General features: G+C 46.2%; 9 protein-coding genes across 9 annotated transcripts; 3 read left to right on the top strand and 6 right to left on the bottom strand. All coding sequences in view use genetic code 12, as the record gives it.

The window, feature by feature from the left end:
- Positions 1-781: 781 nt before the first annotated feature.
- On the top strand, positions 782-4,432 carry CXQ87_004830 (uncharacterized protein; the record flags this gene model as incomplete). Its single annotated transcript, XM_025483263.1, has 2 exons — positions 782-2,249; positions 2,589-4,432. The coding sequence occupies 2 exons, from the start codon at positions 782-784 to the stop codon at positions 4,430-4,432; spliced, it is 3,312 nt and encodes a 1,103-aa protein (XP_025337476.1).
- Positions 4,433-4,484: 52 nt separating this feature from the next.
- On the bottom strand, positions 4,485-4,922 carry CXQ87_004829 (uncharacterized protein; the record flags this gene model as incomplete). Its single annotated transcript, XM_025483262.1, has 1 exon — positions 4,485-4,922. One exon carries the CDS (start codon positions 4,920-4,922, stop codon positions 4,485-4,487), a length of 438 nt encoding a protein of 145 aa, XP_025337475.1.
- A 944-nt stretch (positions 4,923-5,866) lies between these two features.
- Positions 5,867-6,724, top strand: CXQ87_004828 (iron-sulfur cluster assembly protein; the record flags this gene model as incomplete). Its single annotated transcript, XM_025483261.1, has 1 exon — positions 5,867-6,724. One exon carries the CDS (start codon positions 5,867-5,869, stop codon positions 6,722-6,724), a length of 858 nt encoding a protein of 285 aa, XP_025337474.1.
- Positions 6,725-6,792: 68 nt separating this feature from the next.
- Positions 6,793-7,434, bottom strand: CXQ87_004827 (uncharacterized protein; the record flags this gene model as incomplete). Its single annotated transcript, XM_025483260.1, has 1 exon — positions 6,793-7,434. One exon carries the CDS (start codon positions 7,432-7,434, stop codon positions 6,793-6,795), a length of 642 nt encoding a protein of 213 aa, XP_025337473.1.
- A 144-nt stretch (positions 7,435-7,578) lies between these two features.
- On the bottom strand, positions 7,579-8,277 carry CXQ87_004826 (uncharacterized protein; the record flags this gene model as incomplete). The annotated part of the gene is made up of 1 exon (XM_025483259.1): positions 7,579-8,277. One exon carries the CDS (start codon positions 8,275-8,277, stop codon positions 7,579-7,581), a length of 699 nt encoding a protein of 232 aa, XP_025337472.1.
- A 133-nt stretch (positions 8,278-8,410) lies between these two features.
- On the bottom strand, positions 8,411-9,727 carry PMI1 (mannose-6-phosphate isomerase; the record flags this gene model as incomplete). The annotated part of the gene is made up of 1 exon (XM_025483258.1): positions 8,411-9,727. The coding sequence occupies one exon, from the start codon at positions 9,725-9,727 to the stop codon at positions 8,411-8,413; it is 1,317 nt and encodes a 438-aa protein (XP_025337471.1).
- Positions 9,728-10,722: 995 nt separating this feature from the next.
- CXQ87_004824 (protein disulfide isomerase) lies at positions 10,723-12,894 on the bottom strand (the record flags this gene model as incomplete). Its single annotated transcript, XM_025483257.1, has 1 exon — positions 10,723-12,894. One exon carries the CDS (start codon positions 12,892-12,894, stop codon positions 10,723-10,725), a length of 2,172 nt encoding a protein of 723 aa, XP_025337470.1.
- Positions 12,895-13,569: 675 nt separating this feature from the next.
- Positions 13,570-16,626, top strand: UBA1 (E1 ubiquitin-activating protein; the record flags this gene model as incomplete). The annotated part of the gene is made up of 1 exon (XM_025483256.1): positions 13,570-16,626. The coding sequence occupies one exon, from the start codon at positions 13,570-13,572 to the stop codon at positions 16,624-16,626; it is 3,057 nt and encodes a 1,018-aa protein (XP_025337469.1).
- Positions 16,627-16,670: 44 nt separating this feature from the next.
- HST6 (ATP-binding cassette alpha-factor transporter) lies at positions 16,671-20,213 on the bottom strand (the record flags this gene model as incomplete). The annotated part of the gene is made up of 1 exon (XM_025483255.1): positions 16,671-20,213. One exon carries the CDS (start codon positions 20,211-20,213, stop codon positions 16,671-16,673), a length of 3,543 nt encoding a protein of 1,180 aa, XP_025337468.1.
- Between the last annotated feature and the right edge of the window lie 312 nt (positions 20,214-20,525).

Below are 20,525 nucleotides of genomic sequence, written 5' to 3'. Positions count from 1 at the left end.
CCTGTTTAGAGGAAGGGTGAGGAGGGTCTCACTTACCGTGAGAATACCGTGCATTCGGGCACCAAACGATACTGATCTGAGGCATAAGGCGAACAAGGAAGCATATTGATCGATTCGAGGATTTGATTCAAAGTTGGGTTACTATAGCTTCGTGAAATAGCTCAATTGAGTGGGAATTTTGGTCTTTAAAAGCTGTGCGTTGCTTCTGCTCAACTGTAGACTGTATCAACATGAGAGTGCTGTGTTCATCAAAAGTGGCAATTTCCATAATTTTCGGTTGCTCGTCATGACTTTTGTCTGTCTATGACTGAAGAAAGTTAGCTCCTTACTGAAAGCTTCCTCAAGGATCAACGTTCTCCGAACCCATTGTTAATGGCTGCGAAAAGTGAAGTTTATGGGAAATCGCCATTCACACCCTCTATATGACGTGAAAGACCTGCCAAGACAAACAATTCAACATTTTTAAAGAGCTTCTCGTCTAACGTATTGAAATTTCGACGAAATTCGTCGATATCCAAGAGATGATCACGTGATGTGATTTCTTTGAACCCAACAAGCCAACCCCACATCACCTTGAAGTAAAGGCTTCGATCAAAATAGGAACGAGCTAGTAATTGTTTTTGTATCCCGTTATTAATTTTCCCCGGATCTTTAGCCCCTCTGGTGCTTTCGTCGAAATTATAATTTTACATGCACTCCTCAGCCTCACAATCACCCCTCCGATCCCCAGATAACGAAACTGCCCCACCACAATTTCAGGTCCCTAGGACAACTCAACAACATGCCTATCTTCGGAGAGAAACCACACACCTCAATTACGGTGAAAGTGAACCAACTCTCTAAGCCAAATAGGAATGAAGATTTGGAGGACGACTCAATTGAGCTTTACTTGTCTGACTTGATTCTGCTCATAAAGCTTCAGCCAGGTCCTGGTCCTTCGGAAGCTGCAAGGGCAATTCGTAAGAACATCAAGTACGGTACAACAGTCCAAACTCAATTGAATGCTTTGCAAATCCTTGAGCTTCTTGTGCTTAACTCAGGGCCGAAAATCGGCCCTGTTTTGGCCTCAGACGATAAGTTGCTTGATGTCTTGAGGGGCATTATTACTGGATCAGGCTCCACAGGTACTGGATCAAAGTATGACAAGGCAGTTCAGAGCAAAGCAAGAAATCTTGCAATTGGCTGGAAGCTGGAACTCGAAGGTTTGGATGGCTACAAGTATATGGCAAGTTTGTGGAAACTGGCTGGAGGCAAAAGAAGGGCCCTGGGAAGTCACCAACGTGGCCACAGGAGAACCACGAGTGCTTTTGGCGACGAGAATGCTTTGGACGAGCCAGACCTCTTGGATAGGGATGATGAACTTCCAACTAGATCTCCAAGATCCCCAAGGACAACTCGTTCTCCACCCCCGTCTAGACCTGCCAAAAAGTCGCCTCCACCACGTCCTGTGCTGGCCTCGCCTTACTCGGCAGGAAGACCAGTCGAGGATAAACCCAAGAAGAAGAAGGACAAGTCTAAGAAGAAGAAAAAGAGATCCAGAAACGGCATTGTGTATGCTGACGAGCAATTCAGAATCCCTCAAATTAACTACAAAGTCGAGGCTCCAAAAATCAGAAACGTTCTCTCAGAGTGCCAAACGCACACAAGTGCGTTGAACAACGCCCTCCTCACAATACCACCCGGTACAGATCCTTTGGACGATGAAAAGGCTGGAAAAGAGTTTGAGAAATGTAGGAAGGTCAGAAGAAAGGTTCTTCAATACTTGCAGTTTGTGGGTGCCGGCGACCAGTCATCCAAATCAAGGGAGACTATTCAAATGGAAGAGGAGTTTTTGGGCTCCTTGATCATGGCCAACGAGCAGCTCGTCGGCACGTTTACTCAATTCGACAAGGCATCTGGCTACACCCCGGAAAACCCAGGTCCTCACCATTACGATGCAGCTAGTGACAGTGATTCCGACGAGAGCTACTATTCAAGCGACACTGAGGAAGAGGAAGAGGAAGAGCCTGTGGAGGATTCTATAGAGCTGAGGCTCGAATCGGCTCGAATTCTGGAGGGAACTTCCTCAAAGCTACAGGAGGCAGTCAGAAACTCACCTCCAGTGCCACAGAAGCCAGCTAAAGAAGCGGCTGCAGAGCCAAAAGACCTGACTATCCCAGAACATCCAAAACTCAAGCGAGTTGCTACGGATGCCACAGGAGTCTCTGTGGGTAGTGAGGACCCCTTTGGTGACAAGCATGAAGTCTCCAGTACATACTAGTATGTGCCGAGGATGTATCACATTGTAATATGATTGCCTAATGCATTTGCGATTGGCAAAGCTAATTCAGAGCTAACAATGCCCACATATCGTAGGTAGACCGTAAAATTCATTCCCTGTCGACAATAAATGCACATTTCGATAACCGCACTTTTTCCCTTGTATTGGCCTATTCGCATCTACCTGGGGTATGCAAATCTTAAAGATCAACACATTCTCAAAGCTCATAAAACCCTTACAGAATTTTGCTTCATACAACTTGTTCTTCACAATATGCCCAATGACTTCCGGCCCCGATTTCACAATCCCGTGCCACTCCCATCGATAGACGATTTCCGTCTATCTACTATCCTTCTGAAGCATGTCAATGAGGAGAACGAGGCAGTCAAGAAGGCACTTCTAAATGTCACCGAACGCCATCAGGATGATCTCAAGCAAGAGATCAGGCGCCTGTTGACAGTCGAGCAGAAAATTCAATACCTCAATATAGATGTCGCCAAAAGAGCACATCTACTACGAAGAAAGGTCGCAAGCAGAAAGAGGAGGCTAGAAAAAGCCATCGAGGGTTTGAAAAACGACAAAGACGGATCGCTATATGCTGATATAAGGGAACTCATGACTCTGGCAGTGCTGGTAAGTGCTCAAGTTCAGGGCTTAGCGAATCTGGCTCTAGAATACGAGCGCTCGAAAAATGGCCCACTTTCAGGACCTGATCCTCACAAATACCCAAGACTAGCATCATTTTTCGGTACAGGCACCGAATCCGTCGATGTGGACTCGACAGAGAGCGAGGTGGTGGATGGGTACATCGACAACAGAGATCACCAGCTTCACCATAGGGACAGTCATGAGTCCCATTTTGACGACAGTTTCGACAGTGTGTCCAACGGATTCCAGACGGCATTCAGCGAGCCTGCATTCCCCAAAAATACCACAGGGGACGGCTCAAACTCGGGCGATCTTAGTCCTGATGATAACGAGCTAGGTGCTTCCTCCTCCGAGGAAGAGCAAAGTGCCCCACCGTCGCCTAAAACAGCCGAGGCTGAGCTTGTCAAAGAACCTAGTCCCGAAGAAGTGACTGCCGAAATGTTTGAACAGATCATGGATATGAACATTTCGAAGTATAGGCTGCAACGACAACGCAAATACGACGAGCTTGATCTTTTCGGGCCTCAAGTCACACTGGCACACCCATCTACTGCACCCAAAAATAAGTCCAACCCATTACGATTGCTATATTCTTCACTGGCTTTAGCCAATAGCGACATGCTCAAAGCACGCACCGTGGAAGCGGAATCGCTCAAGTCACCATTCGTCAATTCCAAATCTGTGGCCACGGTGCTGCCAACCCCGCAAACATCACTTCATAAGAAGTTGAGAATCAGAGTGCAGCCATTGCGGTATAATAAGAAGAACGACAATTGTTGTCAGGAGTCTGAGAGAGAAGGGGAGACCAATATCGATTCATCGCCAGCAAAGGAGGCACTCACAAAAACGCTTAATAATTTCCTGGATTCAGCAATTGCGGAAGATCAAGATAATGAGTTGGACGACGATGTATGGAACTCCTCGGCGTATCAGACAGATACTGATGAGGAAGCGACTAGCAGCTCAGAGGATACGGAGAGCCAAGAAGCATCAGTGGATAATCCCCTCGATATTTCTGCTGAAGATTATCAATCGTTTCGAAAGGATTTGGCTAAAGCACGTACGAAGAAGAGCCAAAGAAGCGTTATCGAGAGTCCCATGCGAGAGTTCTCGCCCACACCAAAGCATCAGCCTTCTCATCGAACGCTCAAACCCAAGGGTTCCATTCTCAAAATATCGAATGGCACAAGGCGCAAGAACAAGGCTACGTCGTTTCTGCGCAGTCAATCTAGGAATTGCATCACCCTGGTCAACGGGCTGCCTTTGAAAGCTAGCTCTCCGCTTCCTGAAAGTGCAGCTCACACTCCGTACAGAGCGAGTCCGCGAGCATCATTTGTCAATGAGGTATCTGCATTGGGCATGATCCTCGGTAGCGAACCACCAAGAGCAGAGGAGTCTGAGGACGAAAACAGGGACAATAGCATCGAAGATGAGGAGTCTCTCGACAACGAAAGCGCCAAGTCTGACAACAGAGACGGCGGCGACTACAAAAGTATTGATCGGTTACGGAGTTTATTAGTTTAATGCAAATGGGAGGCCACTGTGAGGGCCAGTGACCGGATGATTTAATGCTATGCTAAAAGAGCCAGACGTAGAAGCACCAGACGAAGAAAATGGCGAAAAATGCAAGCCACATTTTCCACGAGATTCCAGCTCGTTGGCTCATGACCACCATTTTGTTGTAAGTGTTCTTCAAGGTGACCTTACCCTTTTCAAAGTTGTTCGTGATTTCGTCGTTAAGTTTCATAGACGTGTTGATTTGACCGCCCATCTTGACGCCGAGATTCTTGAGTGCTGCAACTTTTTGGGACATGGAGTCCACTTCATCTTCATTTTGACTCTCGAGCGACAGCAAAAAAGACTCGTTGTGTTTGGCAGACATGGACTCTGGTTTGTCGTATGGAGAGCTGATTCTCTGAGGTGTTTGCAGCCTCAGCCTGCCAGGAGTCGGCGTGTCAAAAAGTTGGTTTCTTAGTTCACGCAGGTGTGCTGCGGTCGAGTAGCGGGAGCTCATGTGTGCTGTTCTTTACGACTATCGTCAGTAAAAGAGTTGATGGTAAACTGTAACGTCGCGACCTGTGTGCAGCGGGGTATACGCTGTAAGTTTTGGTGGAGACGAGGGAGTTGAAAATAGTATTTGAAGGATATTGCTAGAGAGGTCTCTGATGGTCTCTTTTTGGAAGTAGCTAGGTGATTTTGTTTGTTGAAAGTTGTATTGTGGTTTTGTCGAGGTGTTTGAAGCCTTGCATCGATGAAACAAGTACCGAACGGCATGAAGGACTGGGGGCTCAGTTAATTTTCATTTTTGCTGATGAGGAACTCAATTAAAGAATTGCTTCAAAGGACGTATTTTGCGTGACTTTATTCTCATGTCACCGTGTTTTCCTCTTAGCCAAGACCTCGAGAAATGGTTGCAAAATGCGGGTGTAGGCAAAATGTGGGGCAAGGTGAGCAAAAGCTGAAATTGATGAATAATAGAAAGTCATCTGATAGCCTCAAAAACTCGAAGCGTTATACACATATGCAAACGAATGAATCTTGCAAAATGGCTATGTATGTCACAGCAGTATGAAGTAAGGTGATGATATCATTTCGAACATTCCGTTCATTTCACGGTCTATGGCACAAATGGCCTTTATCTTTTTACAAATACTTTATTGAGACCTCCTTGACAAATTCTGATAAATGACAGGCTTTTCTCCTCTAGTAGGTGATTCTCGATACGGGTACAATGGCTTTGCCGTTTTCGCAGCCGTCTCTCGGAGAAGGCTTCACCTGGGTAGATCCAAAAAATTTTTACCAAAAAACCAAATTCTCCTTCCCAAGATCTTTAACTCTACATTGTTAGCAAAATCTCATGTTGTAAGAATATATCAACTTCACCTTCATTTTATGCCACCCATCGTCATCTCTTATCAGACCCGCGCTTACAAAGCATCTCACGATACCACCTTCTTCATGGAGTCTCAAGAGCCGCCCAAGTCCTTGGCCTCGGTCAAGCACATCATGCTCATTCTTTCTGGTAAAGGAGGGGTGGGCAAATCTTCTGTCACCACTCAAATTGCCTTAGCCTTGGCCTTAAAGGGTAAGAACGTTGGTGTTCTCGATATCGATCTCACAGGACCTTCCCTTCCACGGATGTTTGGTGTGGAAAAAAGACAGGTCCATCAGTCCCGTTCAGGCTGGGTTCCTGTGCTGGTGAATCCTAAAACCCAGGAAACGGGATCTCTCTCGTTGATGTCGCTTGGATTCCTCCTAAAACAGAGAGGTGATGCTGTGGTATGGAGAGGACCCAAGAAAACAGCCATGATCCGCCAGTTTTTGAAAGACGTGGTGTGGCCAGACTTGGACTACCTCCTTATAGATACGCCACCAGGCACTTCAGACGAGCATATTGCCATTGCAGAGGAGCTACGGTGGGCTCTGCCGGTCGATGGAGCTGTGATTGTTACTACACCGCAGCAGGTGGCCACGGCAGACGTGAGAAAGGAGATCAATTTTTGTAAAAAAGTGAACTTTGCCATTATTGGCATTGTCGAGAATATGAGCGGTTTTATCTGCCCCTACTGTGCCGAGTGCACCAACATATTTCTGAGTGGAGGAGGCCAGCAGCTCTGTGAGTCGCTACAGCTAGATTTCTTGGGCTCTGTGCCCATAGACCCTACCTTTGTTGAAATGATAGAAAACCAGGACACTACGGAAGCCGAGCGCTCCGACAAGAAGCTCTTGCAGTTGTACAAGTCTGCCAACTTGTTCCCCGTTATGGATGGAATCGTTGACAAGATCTTGGACAAGAACTTGCCTGCAAGAGTGTAACTACAGCATATAGATGATGCAAAGAGGATGATTGTGCTGCCGCCCCGGGGCCGGCACTATAATGTACATTACTCGATACCGTTGGCCTTCTTCCACACGGCAATCTTTTTCTTCAACTGGCCCTCCGACAAGAACAAAGGATTGAGCTTCTTGTCCCACTTCATTTTGTCGTAGTCATCGCCGTATTTCTCGTAAAGGTTTTGTAGGATGATCTCCTCTTCCTCTTGAGGCTTGGGTGCCTTGACTTTACCACCATACTTCTCATTGTACTCCACGAGATCGTCGATGATGCTATTGTCTGCTTTATCCTCCTTCACGGGCGCCGTCTTCATGGTACCGTAGATGACCTGCACCACCTCGTTTGTTTCTGGATCACGGATCAAACGGGCTTCACCTTCTGGAATTTTCAGTGGATCAGTCTCGACTGCCACATCTTCAGGAGCAACATGGTTGATCTTTTCCTTTGCTTTCTGTTCTTCCCGCAGCTCCGTAACTGTCTTGTAAACATTCTCTTGGCCACCGTTGTACTTGCCCAATCGAGAGGTGAGCCCTAGCTTCTCATAGTTCTGTTTAAGCGTGAGTTTCTTATCCCACTTGGCAGCGAGAACTGGATGGTGTGCAATCTTTGGTTTTCTCTGTGAATCCTTTGTACGTTTCGTGTTCTTGGCCACCGACGAGCGGGCCATCTTTCTCTTTCTGACCGAAACCATGCTGAATTAATAGATAAGAAGCTGGATGGAGATTTCCTGAGCATCTTTTCGATGAGCCTGCGATGCTCTATGTGGTGCACGGGTGTGCTACCGATAAGGCCCAGTCTACACAATAGTTTCACGTAAATTGCATTAGGTCATGATCTAAGCGATTGATGCTGATTGTTCTTCGGTTTTTGGCGTGGTTTCAGTGGGTGCGGAGCTTCCTCTGCCGCCACGGCCTCCTCTGAAACCTCCTCTAAATCCTCTACCCCGGCCTCTACCTCCACCTCTGCCTCTGCCTTTTCCTCTTCCTCTGAAAGAGCCCCTGTTTGAGTCAGAATCACTTCCTCTAGCGGAATCAGATGGCTCCTGATCTGGCCTGACGACCTCCTTCTTCTTCACCAGAAGAGGCCTCAGCCAGAATTCCGCCTTATCAAGCTTCTCGATGGCTCTTTCAACGCTCTCCTCATTTTCAAACGTGACGAAGCCATATCCGCAAGGCCGCCTCGTCACGGGTTGAGAAACTAGCTTGACTTTTGTAATAGGTCCAGCGAAGCTAAAAAGGTCTTCGACGTGGCGAGGCTCGACTCTGAAATTCAAGTTTCCAACGTAGATTGTCCTTGTTGCAGGCCTGTACTCTTCTGGCATTTTCGATTGTCCCTTTTCTTCTATTGCTACTCCGTTGGGTCTCTCGTCTCCGGCTTCATCGTCCTCGGAGATGTCAAGATCTGTTTTGGAGGATTCACCATTGCTGGACTCATCAACCGCGGCAATGGATTCCTCAGTAACTGACTTTTGTAATTCAGTTGCTTCTCCTGCTGGAATCGAACTCGTAGCCGTCAGGTCTTCAATGACACTCATTTTGGTAGGAAGAACCGTGTTGGTTAGTTCGTGATTCCGGTACACAGCCTGAACGTGGAGTTCAAGGTGCGGCTACGAATAGGTCCCTAGAGTCTGGTATTCTCCTAAAAAGCCCTAATTTCTCCGTTTACTCTTATGCCTCGACAAATGCTCTGTATGTCGTGAATGGCTCATCGGTAGACGATGACTCCAACTCGACCGCCGTCTCTGGAGCGACAAAGTAGACATATCCTCTCTCCACCTTCTTGGTCTCACCGCCCTTGACACGAATGGTACCGTTACCGTTGGTAGCAATAACCACAGAGGGACCGTTGAAACCATCGAATTCCTGTTTCTGGCCAGCCTTCTTGTCGAAAATGGTCTGCAAAACAGCGAACTCGGCAATTGGTGGGTCGTACAAGACCGACTTGACGGCGTCACCTCTGGAGCGCTCGAATGGCAACAATGGCATCTTCTGCTTTTCCACGGACTCGTAGGAATACGTCAACATATCAACCAAGTTCTTGACATCCTTGAACTTGGGGGTAAATCCGGCTCTCACGACGTTGTCACTGGCAGCCATGCACTCGATGATATCGCCCGAAATGTAGGCGTGAGGGTCCTTGGCTTGCAAGAACATGGCCTCGCCGGCATTGAGCAAAACGTGGTTCAATAACAAGCAGCCACAGAACAAGCCAATGTCTTTGGGGAACTGTTTGTTCAACCTGAGGATCAAGTTGGCCAAGTTTGGTGCCAATTGGTCGAAAAGGGCAGGTTGCGTCTCTGCTTTCTCAACCAACTTGGTGGCTTTCTCCTCAATCGTCTTGTCGTCGGTGTTCATCAACGCACCGAACACCTTTTGAAGGAGCTTTCTGTTCAGCTTGTCGTCTTCAGAGCCAACCTCGACGTTAGGCTTGATGTTGTTAATAAACTCAGTGGCGATCTCAGAGCCCACAATCTCGTAAAGCTCTGGAACGGCCTTCAAGGTGGCAGCGATCTGGTCCAAAGGCTTGAAGCCGCAGAAACCTTCGAAGTCAGTGACTGCAATGGCCATTTCTGGCTTGTGGTTGTCGTCTGGGTAGTTCTTGGGGTCGCTAGCGTGAAGCTGTTTAGCCAAAGCCTTGTCTGGGTGAGCCTGGATCGACAAGACCTTCTCGATAGACAAGACCTTGAACAAGAAAGGCAACTCCTTGTCAGAGCCAAACTTCTCCACCACAGAGGGATGCAAATACAGGTTGGCGTCAGAGGAAACGACGTCTCTCAAAACCTGGCCCGAAAGCTTATTGTCGTCCACAACCTTTGAAGGAACAGAAGGGTGAGTGCCCATCCAAAGCTCAGCGTACGGCTTGAACTCGTCGATTTTGGTCTCAGGGTTCGATTTGGCAGCGAACTGAGCCACGGCTGAAGATGAGCCGACCTTGCCCCAGTCGTAGTTCTGAAAGCCGCAGTCGATTCTGAAAAGCTTGGACATGACGAAAGATATGCTGTAGTTCTGGTTATTTGAAGGGAAAGTCCCAGGGTGTCAGTAAAACGCGAGACTAAAAAAAAGTGTTATGGTATATTTTTCGTGGGTATTGGCGCTCATGCACGCATGCACTCCTGACAGCTTAACATAGCCTATAGCATCGGACTTCACTGTCATACCTTCCGAGCAGAATCACAATGGAATGGAGTTTTGGAACTTCATGAGGAGTTATTTTGGTGGTTCGCCTGGGTCTTTAAATGTCCGACGCGTCGCCATGCGCGTATTTCGTCAAAGAAGCGCTCTCGAAAGCCAGAACGGCTATTTTTTGAACTTGACAATATAAGAATCTCTAAATCTTCTTCTTCAATTGGTGCCATTTCGGCCTTGTCCGTGAGGAAACGTGGTGGCTGCAATTGTTTGTCCTGCAGGTATCACTCAAAACATCAACATTCTCTTTGCAGGTATCACCACCATGCGATCAGAATGGATCGAGACGGCATCAGGTAATCGGATTTCAAAGGATGCTACATTAAATGGAACCAAACAGATCTCGATTGGTGAGAAATGTACTATATCGCCGGGGGTGGTAATTACGGGCGACGTCGCCACCGATACTCCAGATCAATCAACCATCACCTTGGGGAAGTACTGCTTTCTTGACGAAGGCTGCTCCGTTGTTCCAGCAGAAACAAAACACCAGGGTGTCTTCAGCGCGGTTTACATCGGCAATTATACCGTCATTGGCAAGAATACCAAAGTCAGGCTGGCACAGGTGGGCAATCGGGTCTGCGTGGGTGACAATTGCATTTTGGGTGACCACAGCATAGTCAGTGATTGCTGCAGAATAGCAGACGGGACTATAATACCGCCCAAAGCAGTGATACCGCCTTACAGTGAAGTTTCAGGAGTACCTGGGCATTCACACGTGGTGGAAGGAATCAGCCCTGGTTACAGAAAACTCTTGGAGAATAATGCTCGCTTGAGACAAGTTCAAGGATGATTTAGTCGTGTTTTTCTGTAACATTGCCAATGATCCCTTTTCCCTTCAGCCCGATTTTGCTTCTTCTGATAAACCTCATGGCAATCTTGTACATGACGTAGAAGCCAATGAGTAAGAAAATTACACCGAGGGGACCGTGCTGGTAGATTGAGTCGAGCGTTCTGAACCAGCTGGTAAATGGGCTTGCCGCTAGCTTGCGCGTGAAACCCGAAATCTTTATGTCTTTTGTTAACTTAGTGTCTAGGAGATGCAATAAAACTGGACGCAATTTTGCTGGCTCCACCGTGAGCTTTTCTCCTTGCAAGGAACGATCCCAGTAAAATTTGGTATTTTTGGAGACGACAATCGAGTCGCCAGGCTTGTAGCCTTCCCCGTCAATATCCCAACCAACATATTTCGCCAAACCAGGGTGCGCTTTCAAGTCAATGTACACGAAAAGGGCATCGTCATGGTCAAAAAGATGTGGAACTTCTGCTTTCATAGCATTAATCACCTCGAGCGGCTCAGCTCCCTTCTCCTTGAGAGCATTGATCCTATCCCACTTTGCGCTTCTCTCCTCAGTCAACAGTTGGAAGTAGTACTCTTTCTTCAAAAACAAGTACTCATGAGCCACCAATGATATGTTGTATAATATCTCCTTAAACTGGTCCTCTTTGTCGCTGTCGACAAAAGTGACGACAATTTTGTCATCCATCTTATCCTTCACGTTGAAGTACCATTGAATGTATTCTGGGGTCAATTCTTGGAATAAAGGAAACATGTTTTTCAGAACCCACGCTTCGAGTCTTTCAGGATTCCTCATGTCCTCCGGAGAATAGTTTTGGAAGACTGTTGGGACCATGGAGTTTTCCTTGAACATATAAAGAGTTGGTTTGTTCGTCAATGTGGTTGCAATATGTAGAGGGCGATTATACTTCACATCTTTGAGGTCTTCGTCTGTGCGAATGAAGTCAACCAACCCTTTGGACTGATATTCCAATGTTTCCTCGAACTTCACTGATCCGGATCCGTATAAGCGTATGTTGAATGGCAGGGATGTCACCATTTCAAGAAGGTGCGGAAGAATGTCTTTGTCCTCTTTGGTTATTTTCTTCTTGTCGAACGCAAAGATGAGAGCAACTCTGGGGTCCAAGGGGAGCTCAACACTCAAAGGCTTTTCTGGCTTTTCGGTGACAAAAAGATCCAAGTCCTCGAAGTGACCGGCGGTGGCGATTTCGTATTGAGAATTGAGCGCTAATTTCTGAATCCATTTCTTCATTGATTCAATGTCCATTCCCCGGTTGTAATCGAACCTGATTATACCAGTATGTTTTGGCAAAAACATGGCATATTTTGGTGATTGACGTAAGTCGGAGCTCAATTCTGGGAAGCCGAGTTTTTCACACAAAGCAGGGTTTGACTTACAATTGAGATGGCCTGCTTTGGTGGAGCTGACGATCAAGTTAGACAATCTGTCCCAGTCACTCTTAATTCGCAAGCAGTCCATGCATGTTCTGGAAAACTTTCCAGACTCCCATTCCTTGTCAGTAGAGGAGAACATGCCGATAAACCATGGCTCTTCCATTTCTCCGGCCACGATGTTTAATGTGGTGTCAGTGTCGAGAAGCTGAGACGATGAGGGCATCGAGCCGGAACCATCGCCAAATTCAGCCGCCGTCTTCTTCATGAACTTTTTGAAATTTTCGGGGTTTTGTTTGAGTGCACGAGGAAATGAGTCCACAATCTTCGCCTTACCGGTATGTTCTCCCTCGGCATTAAGTTCTGGCACGTAGACTCTCAAGTTGGGATAGTAAGACACGATTTCACGTTCACAGAGATCACCGCTTTCGACGCAGTTCACTTGTCTCATATGAATGCCTGATGACTGCTGACTTTCGACTGTTTCCTTGAAGGTCTGTTCCCATTTTGGTGCTAACGCTTGACAGTGGTGGCAGTAAGGAGAAAAAAATTCAATGAAGGATAAATGTTTCGAAGTGAATTCATCAAACGTTTCCATAGTAAGCAACTCGGGCATCGTCACCTCAGCATTGGTTTCAGGCGCCTCTCCACTGGTATCTTGATTTTCACTCCTTTCGGCCTCGGCCTTTTTGCCTTCAGAATTAGGCTTGATGGCGGCTGGGCTCGCTAAAGCCGAAGCTAGCAAAGGCACGCATGCTAGAAGAGAGAGCCTCATTTGACTCTTGGAGCTTTCGGAGGTAAAAAGATAGGGCGGTTATCAAGGTGTTTTGGAACTTGTAAGTTGAACACGTGACTTCTAGGCGACCTTTGCCGAGGGCAATTTTCAACTCGGCTGCAGATGGAGAGTTATATTATTTGTGGATTTGAAATAGCTTTTGATACGATTTTTGGGTGTAAAGAGATAACCTCTCGGTTCCACGATCTGCTCTTTCGCAGCCATGGGTGCAAGACACTATGCTCACTCGATGTCTCAACGTATCTGCTAGATTATTTCGAGCATCTTGAGGAATATGTTGAACTTCTAATTTTTTGCCTTCCTAGTTTATTTGCTGCTTTAGCTCTAAAAAGCCGAGTCGTGTTTAGCAAAAAGAATGTGGGGACAGATATGGATCCCCTAAAGAGTATCGTAGCCTCCGTATAGGGTGCTAAGTAGACCTTCGAGCCCCTTTTTCATAAGATCAAGAAAAACTGATTAAAATGTTCCTTTTGCAAACCCGGTTAAGTAAAATGCAAAATAATGCGTTATTGTTCCAAAATATGCCCACTTTCACTACTAAATGGTCCAGAATAAAGGCTTCTTCCTACACAGAGAAAGTTCCGCACCGCAACCAGGTTGTCTTCCTTAAGCTTCGATCTTCAGAACCAACACCTACTTTCACAATCCCACATTATGGCAGAATCAATGCAAGTCGACCTGCCTGTAATTGACGAGAGCTTGTACTCGAGACAGCTCTATGTCTTGGGTAAGGAAGCCATGCTCAAAATGCAAAACGCCAACGTATTAATAATCGGTCTTAGAGGTCTCGGTGTGGAGATCGCCAAAAACGTCGCTCTTGCCGGTGTCAAGTCATTGGGCCTTTACGACCCCAAGCCTGTCGAAATCCAGGACTTGTCTTCTCAATTCTTCTTATCTGAAGACGACATTGGCAAGCCAATCGCAGACGTGACAGCCACCAAAGTTCTGGAATTGAATCTGTACGTGCCCATTTCCGTGGCCTCAGACATCTCAGAGTCTACTTTGGTCAAATATAAGGTTGTGGTGGCAACAAACTTGTCCTTGGAAGAGCAGGTTAAGATCAATGAATTCACCCACAAGAACGACATCGGTTTCATTGCAGCCGACACGAGAGGTCTTTTCGGTCGATTGTTCGTCGACTTGGGCGAGGCCTTCCCTGTTATTGACCAGACTGGTGAAGAGCCCTTGACGGGTATCGTGTCGGACATTGAGGCTGACGGCTCCGTCACCATGTTGGATGACAACAGACACGGCTTGCAAGATGGCGACTACGTCAAGTTCTCCGAGGTCGAAGGTATGCCTAAGCTTAACGATGGCTCTCCCCACAAGATCGAGGTTCTTGGGCCTTACGCCTTCAAGATTCAGATTGACGAATCCTACGGTACTTATGTCAAGGGTGGATTGTACACCCAGGTTAAGATGCCTTCCAAACTCAACTTCAAGTCTCTCAAAGAGCAGTTGGCCGAGCCCGAGTATGTGTTTTCGGATTTCGCCAAGTTCGATCGTCCACCACAGCTTCACTTGGGATTCCAGGCCCTTCATGCGTTCCAGACGAAGCACCAAGGCAAACTACCACGTCCTTGCCATGAAGAAGATGCCAACGAGTTTTTGAGATACGTTGAAGAGTTGAATGCTCAAAACCCCTCCATTTTGGGTGAGGCGGAAATCAACAAGAAGCTCTTAAAGGAGTTGTCTTTCCAAGCCACTGGTGATGTGCCTGGCGTGTCAGCTTTCTTCGGAGGTTTGATTGCTCAAGAAGTCTTGAAATGCTGCTCCTCAAAGTTCGGTCCTGTTAAGCAGTACCTTTACTTCGACTCCTTGGAATCTTTGCCCAAGCCAGAAGACTTCCCCAGAACCACTGAAACCACCCAGCCAGTTGGTTCCAGGTACGATGGACAAATCGCTGTGTTTGGTTCTGAGTTCCAAAAGGCTATCTCCAACCTCAAGGTATTCTTGGTTGGCGCTGGTGCAATTGGTTGTGAGATGTTGAAGAACTGGGCTATGATGGGTTTGGGCTCTGGTCCTAATGGTGGTATTATTGTCACCGATATGGACTCCATCGAGAAGTCCAACTTGAACAGACAGTTCTTGTTCAGACCAAAAGATGTTGGAGGCAACAAGTCTGATATTGCAGCCAAGGCGGTACTGGCCATGAACCCACACTTGGTCGGTAAAATCGAGTCCAAGTTGGATAAAGTTGGTCCTGATACCGAGCATATCTTTGATGATGCCTACTGGGAAAAATTGGACCTTGTTACCAATGCTTTGGATAATGTTGATGCGAGAACGTACGTCGATCGTCGTTGTATCTTCTATAAGAAGCCATTGTTGGAGTCTGGAACTCTTGGCACAAAGGGTAACACTCAGGTTGTGATTCCAAACTTGACTGAGTCTTACTCAAGCTCCCAAGACCCTCCTGAGAAGTCCATCCCATTGTGTACCTTGAGATCTTTCCCCAACAAAATCGATCACACCATTGCCTGGGCCAAGTCATTGTTCCAGGAATATTTTGCCGACTCTCCTGAAACTGTGAACTTGTACTTGAGTCAGCCAAACTATGTTGAACAAACCTTGAAGCAGAACCCAGACATCAAAGGTACCTTGTCCAATATTGCTCAGCTCTTGAACAACAGACCTTACACTTTTGAGGACTGTATCAAGTGGGCAAGAATTCAGTTTGAAACCAAATTCAACCATGAGATTAAGCAATTATTGTACAACTTCCCTGAGGATGCAAAGACTTCCAATGGTGCACCATTCTGGTCTGGTCCAAAAAGAGCTCCAAAGCCATTGGAGTTTGACATTGAGGACCCAGATCACTTGAACTTCATCATTGGTGGTGCCAATTTGTTGGCTTTCATCTATGGCTTGAAGGAGCAAAGTGTTGCTCCTGAAGACTACAAGAAGGTATTGGATTCCATTGATGTCCCTGAGTTTACTCCTAAATCTGGCGTCAAGATTGCCGCCAATGAGCAAGAGGCCGAGGAGCAGGCTAGGCAACTCTCTGGCTCTCTTGACGAGGAAGAGATCCAGAGGATCGCTGCAACCTTGCCCGAGCCATCAAGCTTGGCAGGCTACAGATTAACCCCTATCGAGTTTGAGAAGGATGATGACACGAATCACCACATCGAGTTCATTACCGCAGCTTCCAACTGTAGAGCTTTGAACTACGCCATTGAGACTGCTGACGCATCGAAAACCAAATTCATTGCAGGTAAGATTATTCCTGCTATTGCTACCACCACCGCTTTGGTTACTGGGTTGGTTTGTCTCGAATTATACAAGGTTGTGGCTCAGCACGACGATATTGAGGTTTACAAGAATGGTTTCGTCAACCTTGCCCTTCCTTTCTTCGGCTTTTCCGAGCCAATTAAGTCTCCAAAGGGTAAGTACAATGGCAAAGAATTTGATCAGATTTGGGACCGTTTCGAGCTCGAGGGAGACATCACCTTGAAGGAGTTGCTCACTCACTTCGAAGAAAAGGAGGGCTTGGAGATCTCCATGTTGTCTTACGGCGTTACGCTATTGTACGCCTCCTTCTTCCCACCAAAGAAGGTCAAAGAGAGATTGAGTATGAAGTTCACTGACTTGATCAAGACCGTTAGCAAGAAGGATTTGCCCCCTCACGCAAAGAGTTTGATCCTCGAGGTCTGTTGCGACGACAAGGAGGGTGAAGATGTTGAGGTTCCTTACATCAATTTGAAGTTATGAGTCTAGAATATAATACACAATCCTGATGAGTATTAGCCAATCTGCTATGTAGTGAGTCTCTTAAACTCGCCCATTTGAGAACTGAGTGTCTCAAAGTCACCATCCTGATTCACTTCGCCATCTTTAAGCACGAGAAGTCTGGGAAGATGCGACATCATTTCAACGTCATGAGTTATGACCACAATTGCCAAGGCAGGATTTGATTGATGAAGCTTGGATATGATGAGATCGGTAATAATGTCGGCATTTGCTTGGTCTAGATTAGACGTACATTCGTCAAACACAATCATCTTGGGTTCACGAATAAGAACTCTTGCAATACACAATCTCTGAAGTTGGCCAGACGACACAGTTCTCTCGTCGAGAACAGTATCCAATCCGTGTTGCATCGAAGATACCAAATCCCAAATGTTACATAGCTTGAGGCATTCGACCACAAAAGCCTTGTCGATAAAGGCCTTATCCACACCGTACAATAAGTTCTCCCAAATGGAACCTTCAAAAAACTTTGGTCGCTGTGGTACAACGGCAACATTCCTTCTGTAGCATAATGGGTCTAACGTTTTCACCGGTTTCGATTCATATTTCACGAGGCCTCTATCACAATCCATGAGACGGCCCATAAGCAGTGCAATGGTTGATTTCCCACTTCCCGAAGCACCAACAATGCCCACAACCTCACCTCTCTTGATACTGAAGCTCAAGTCTTGAAGTACCTTCTTTTGCACCGAGTCAGACTCTTGATATCTGAAGCTGACGTTCTCAAAACTCATGACGTTTTCGCTTTGGATGTGCTTATGAATTTGGTCCGTACCAGAGGTCTCGATTGGCGAAGCTGTAAGCGAAAGAAGTTGAGCGAACAAGGTTCCAGCTCTTTGTCCTCTTGCAATTTCAGGAAGTGAACTCATTAAGGTTGAAGCAGATGCCATGGTGAATGTGAGAAGCGTCAACACCTGAAGCATAGACTCATACGAGTATTCCATGCTGGCGACGAGATATAAGCCGTAGTAAAGAATAGCACCTGTTGCAATACTGACACACATCTCCAGGAGAGCAAATCCAAGACCAGTAATACAAGCACGAAGCTTGGCCACAGAAGAAAGCTCACTCAACTTCGTTTTCAAGCCAGCTTGGAAGTCATTCTCGACTCCGAATGCTTTCACAGTCTTGACTCCCAGAACAGCATTATGGTTGAACTTCTCGACTTCCCCCACTTTGTCCTTGTACCTCGTCTCGAACTTCAGCAAGAACAAGCCATATGAAACCGTCACCAACAAAATTAGCGGAACAAATGCTGTCCCGACTAGAGCCAATTTCCAGCCCGAGACAATTGACCAAATCAAACCCAAAAGTGTCAAGGCGATAAGAGAGAGCACAGCAGATAAGAATTCGGAAACCAAGTTGCGCAAGTCTCTTGCATCGTTCATCAATAATGCAGTCAATTCTGCTGGCTTCAGATACTTCCTCGAGAAAAATGACATATCTTGGTCGTTGATGATAACCAATGCCTTCTTTCTGAGGTCCACAACCCATCTTTCTGACGAGAAGGCCAACAAGAAATGTGAAGTGAAGTAAATGGCGCCGTCAAACACAATAAGCCCAATTACTATTGACGACCAAAAGAATGCTCCTTTTTCCTTCGAAGTAAGCTTGGTAGATTGGTCCACAACATTCGAAAGCAATTTTGAGAAGCAGAATGATAAGACTGGTGTGATGATTCCACTCAACAACGACAAAAGTAACCCAATCATTATAAGAAGCTTGCTTTGAATGGAATGGTAACAATGCTTCAAAACTGCAAACACACTGAGGATCTGAAGCTCATCACTGTTTGAGCCGTGCTCCAAGTCCTTGGCTTTGTTGGGCCCATAGTTAAGCCCATCGGTGAAGATCGACTCACTATCCTCCAAAGAGCTGAACTTCTCAAGAGAGCCAGTCTTCTGCTTTCCAAAAGTATCTCCTTTTTGTTGCTTATATTTCTCCACCTCACCGTTCATGAGACTAAGCACGTAGTCCCCATCTGCTATATCCAGCAACTCATGAGACACAATTATTGTCAACCGATCCTTTCTCCATTTTCTGATGTTCTCGTATAACTTTTGTCTCGTAATCTGATCAACAGCACTCAAGGCCTCATCCAATATAAGAATTGGACTATTTTTCAAGTAAGCTCTAGCAATTCCAATTCTTTGCATCTGACCACCAGAAAGGGAAGATGATATTTTCAGATGAATCCCATTTTCCAAAGATCTGACAAAAGTTCCAAGCTCGGCAAAGTCACAGGCCCCCATGGCTTTTTCCTCCAGTATTTCTCTGCTTCCGAGTGCAATATTCTCATACACCAGCTTATCGAACACAAGTGCGTTCAGCTCGACCAAGGTGATGAAGCTTGAAACCTGGGTTTCACTCAACAGGGAGATGTCCAATCCGTCAATTGATATTCTTCCTGATGAAGGACTGTAGAACTTCATTAAAAGTGAGACGAGTGTAGACTTGCCGCAACCTGAGGGACCCACAATGAATGTAAAATGTTCATTGGAGATTTCAGCTGATACGTTGCTGATGTTTGGTTTTTCAGAGGCCCCATAGTTAAAGCAAACGCCTTCAAGTTGTAAAAGTTTGCCCGAAAGTATCGGATCGAAGATCACCTCGGGATCTTGGATACTTTTGTTCTCGTCTTCTTCAAATTCCATGAATTCGGCGATTGTGGATGCCGCAGCTTGACCTTTATTGAGTAAAGCCAACACATTTGCCACAGTCGACACATGTGTTCCCAATATGAGACATGAACTGAAAGCTGTCAAAACCTGACCCACTCTGAGCTTGCCGATCGAAACCATGTAGGCACCAAACCAGAAGCCTTGAACGAAGATGAGGAAAGATAACACCCTCAAAATCAGTTGGTTGGAGCCGATTGAAAGAGACATCTTTATGAAAGCTTTAGCAGACTTATCGACAATCTGGTTGAAACTCACCAGGTCTCGATACTTGCCATTGAGTAAACGGACAAGGTTACCAGATACGAAGGACCAGTCCAAAATCTTTGAAGCTTTGGCACTAAGATTATTTTCTTCATTTGCAAAACGAAATGTCAATCTGCCAAAGATAATGCTCGAGAGGGCCATGAGCGGAGCAGAAGCCATGATTACCAAGGTTAGCGACCAAGACGAAATAAAGGCAGATACAAGGAGAAGCACAATGGATGAAGAGCCTTGCACCAAAAGTGCAATATTCTCTGACAAGGCAACTCTAACCTCCTCTATGCAACGGTTCACTTGAGCCATGCTACCCATAAGGTTCTCCTTTTGCTCGTACCATTCGAGATTCTGATCTAACAAGTTGGACAAGAGTCTGGATCTCGCTCTTTCCTGTTGCCTTTCCCCAATGAGAAGCCACAAATGAATGCTTAGCCAGGTGAAAAACATCCTCACCACTCCGACAACCATAATGAGACCGCACAAGAGCCGTATATCTGCAACAAAATCACCCATTCCATCGTAACCACCTGTGATGTATTTCGTGAGTTTGTCAAAAGCTTTACCGTAGATTTGCGTCTGTAATGGTGACCCAGCTGATGCTATCACCATTGTGAGGAGCCCAGAAATGAAAAATGGAATATCGCTTTTGGTTGCAAACATCAAAAGTCCGCCTTTTCTGGATGGGGCGCCAGTCCCCGAATCATCATTGACTGTCATTTTTTCAAAAATTGATTGACCTTATTTCCAAATCCATCCTTAACCATTTTATAGATTTCGTTGTAAATATTTTTGGTTTCATGAGTTTACCGTTTTTGGTCTCGCAATGGTGTCGGACACAGATATTATCTGCATAATATGTGGTGCATCAGAGATCGGCGATTATGCAAGCACTCAAGATTTAAAACTACTAATTGGATGTTC

Source organism: Candidozyma duobushaemuli (genome assembly GCF_002926085.2).
Source record: "Candidozyma duobushaemuli strain B09383 chromosome Unknown F_B09383, whole genome shotgun sequence".
In the NCBI taxonomy this organism is placed as follows: Eukaryota; Fungi; Ascomycota; class Pichiomycetes; order Serinales; family Metschnikowiaceae; genus Candidozyma; species Candidozyma duobushaemuli.
This window is presented reverse-complemented; position numbering and strand designations above follow the sequence as displayed.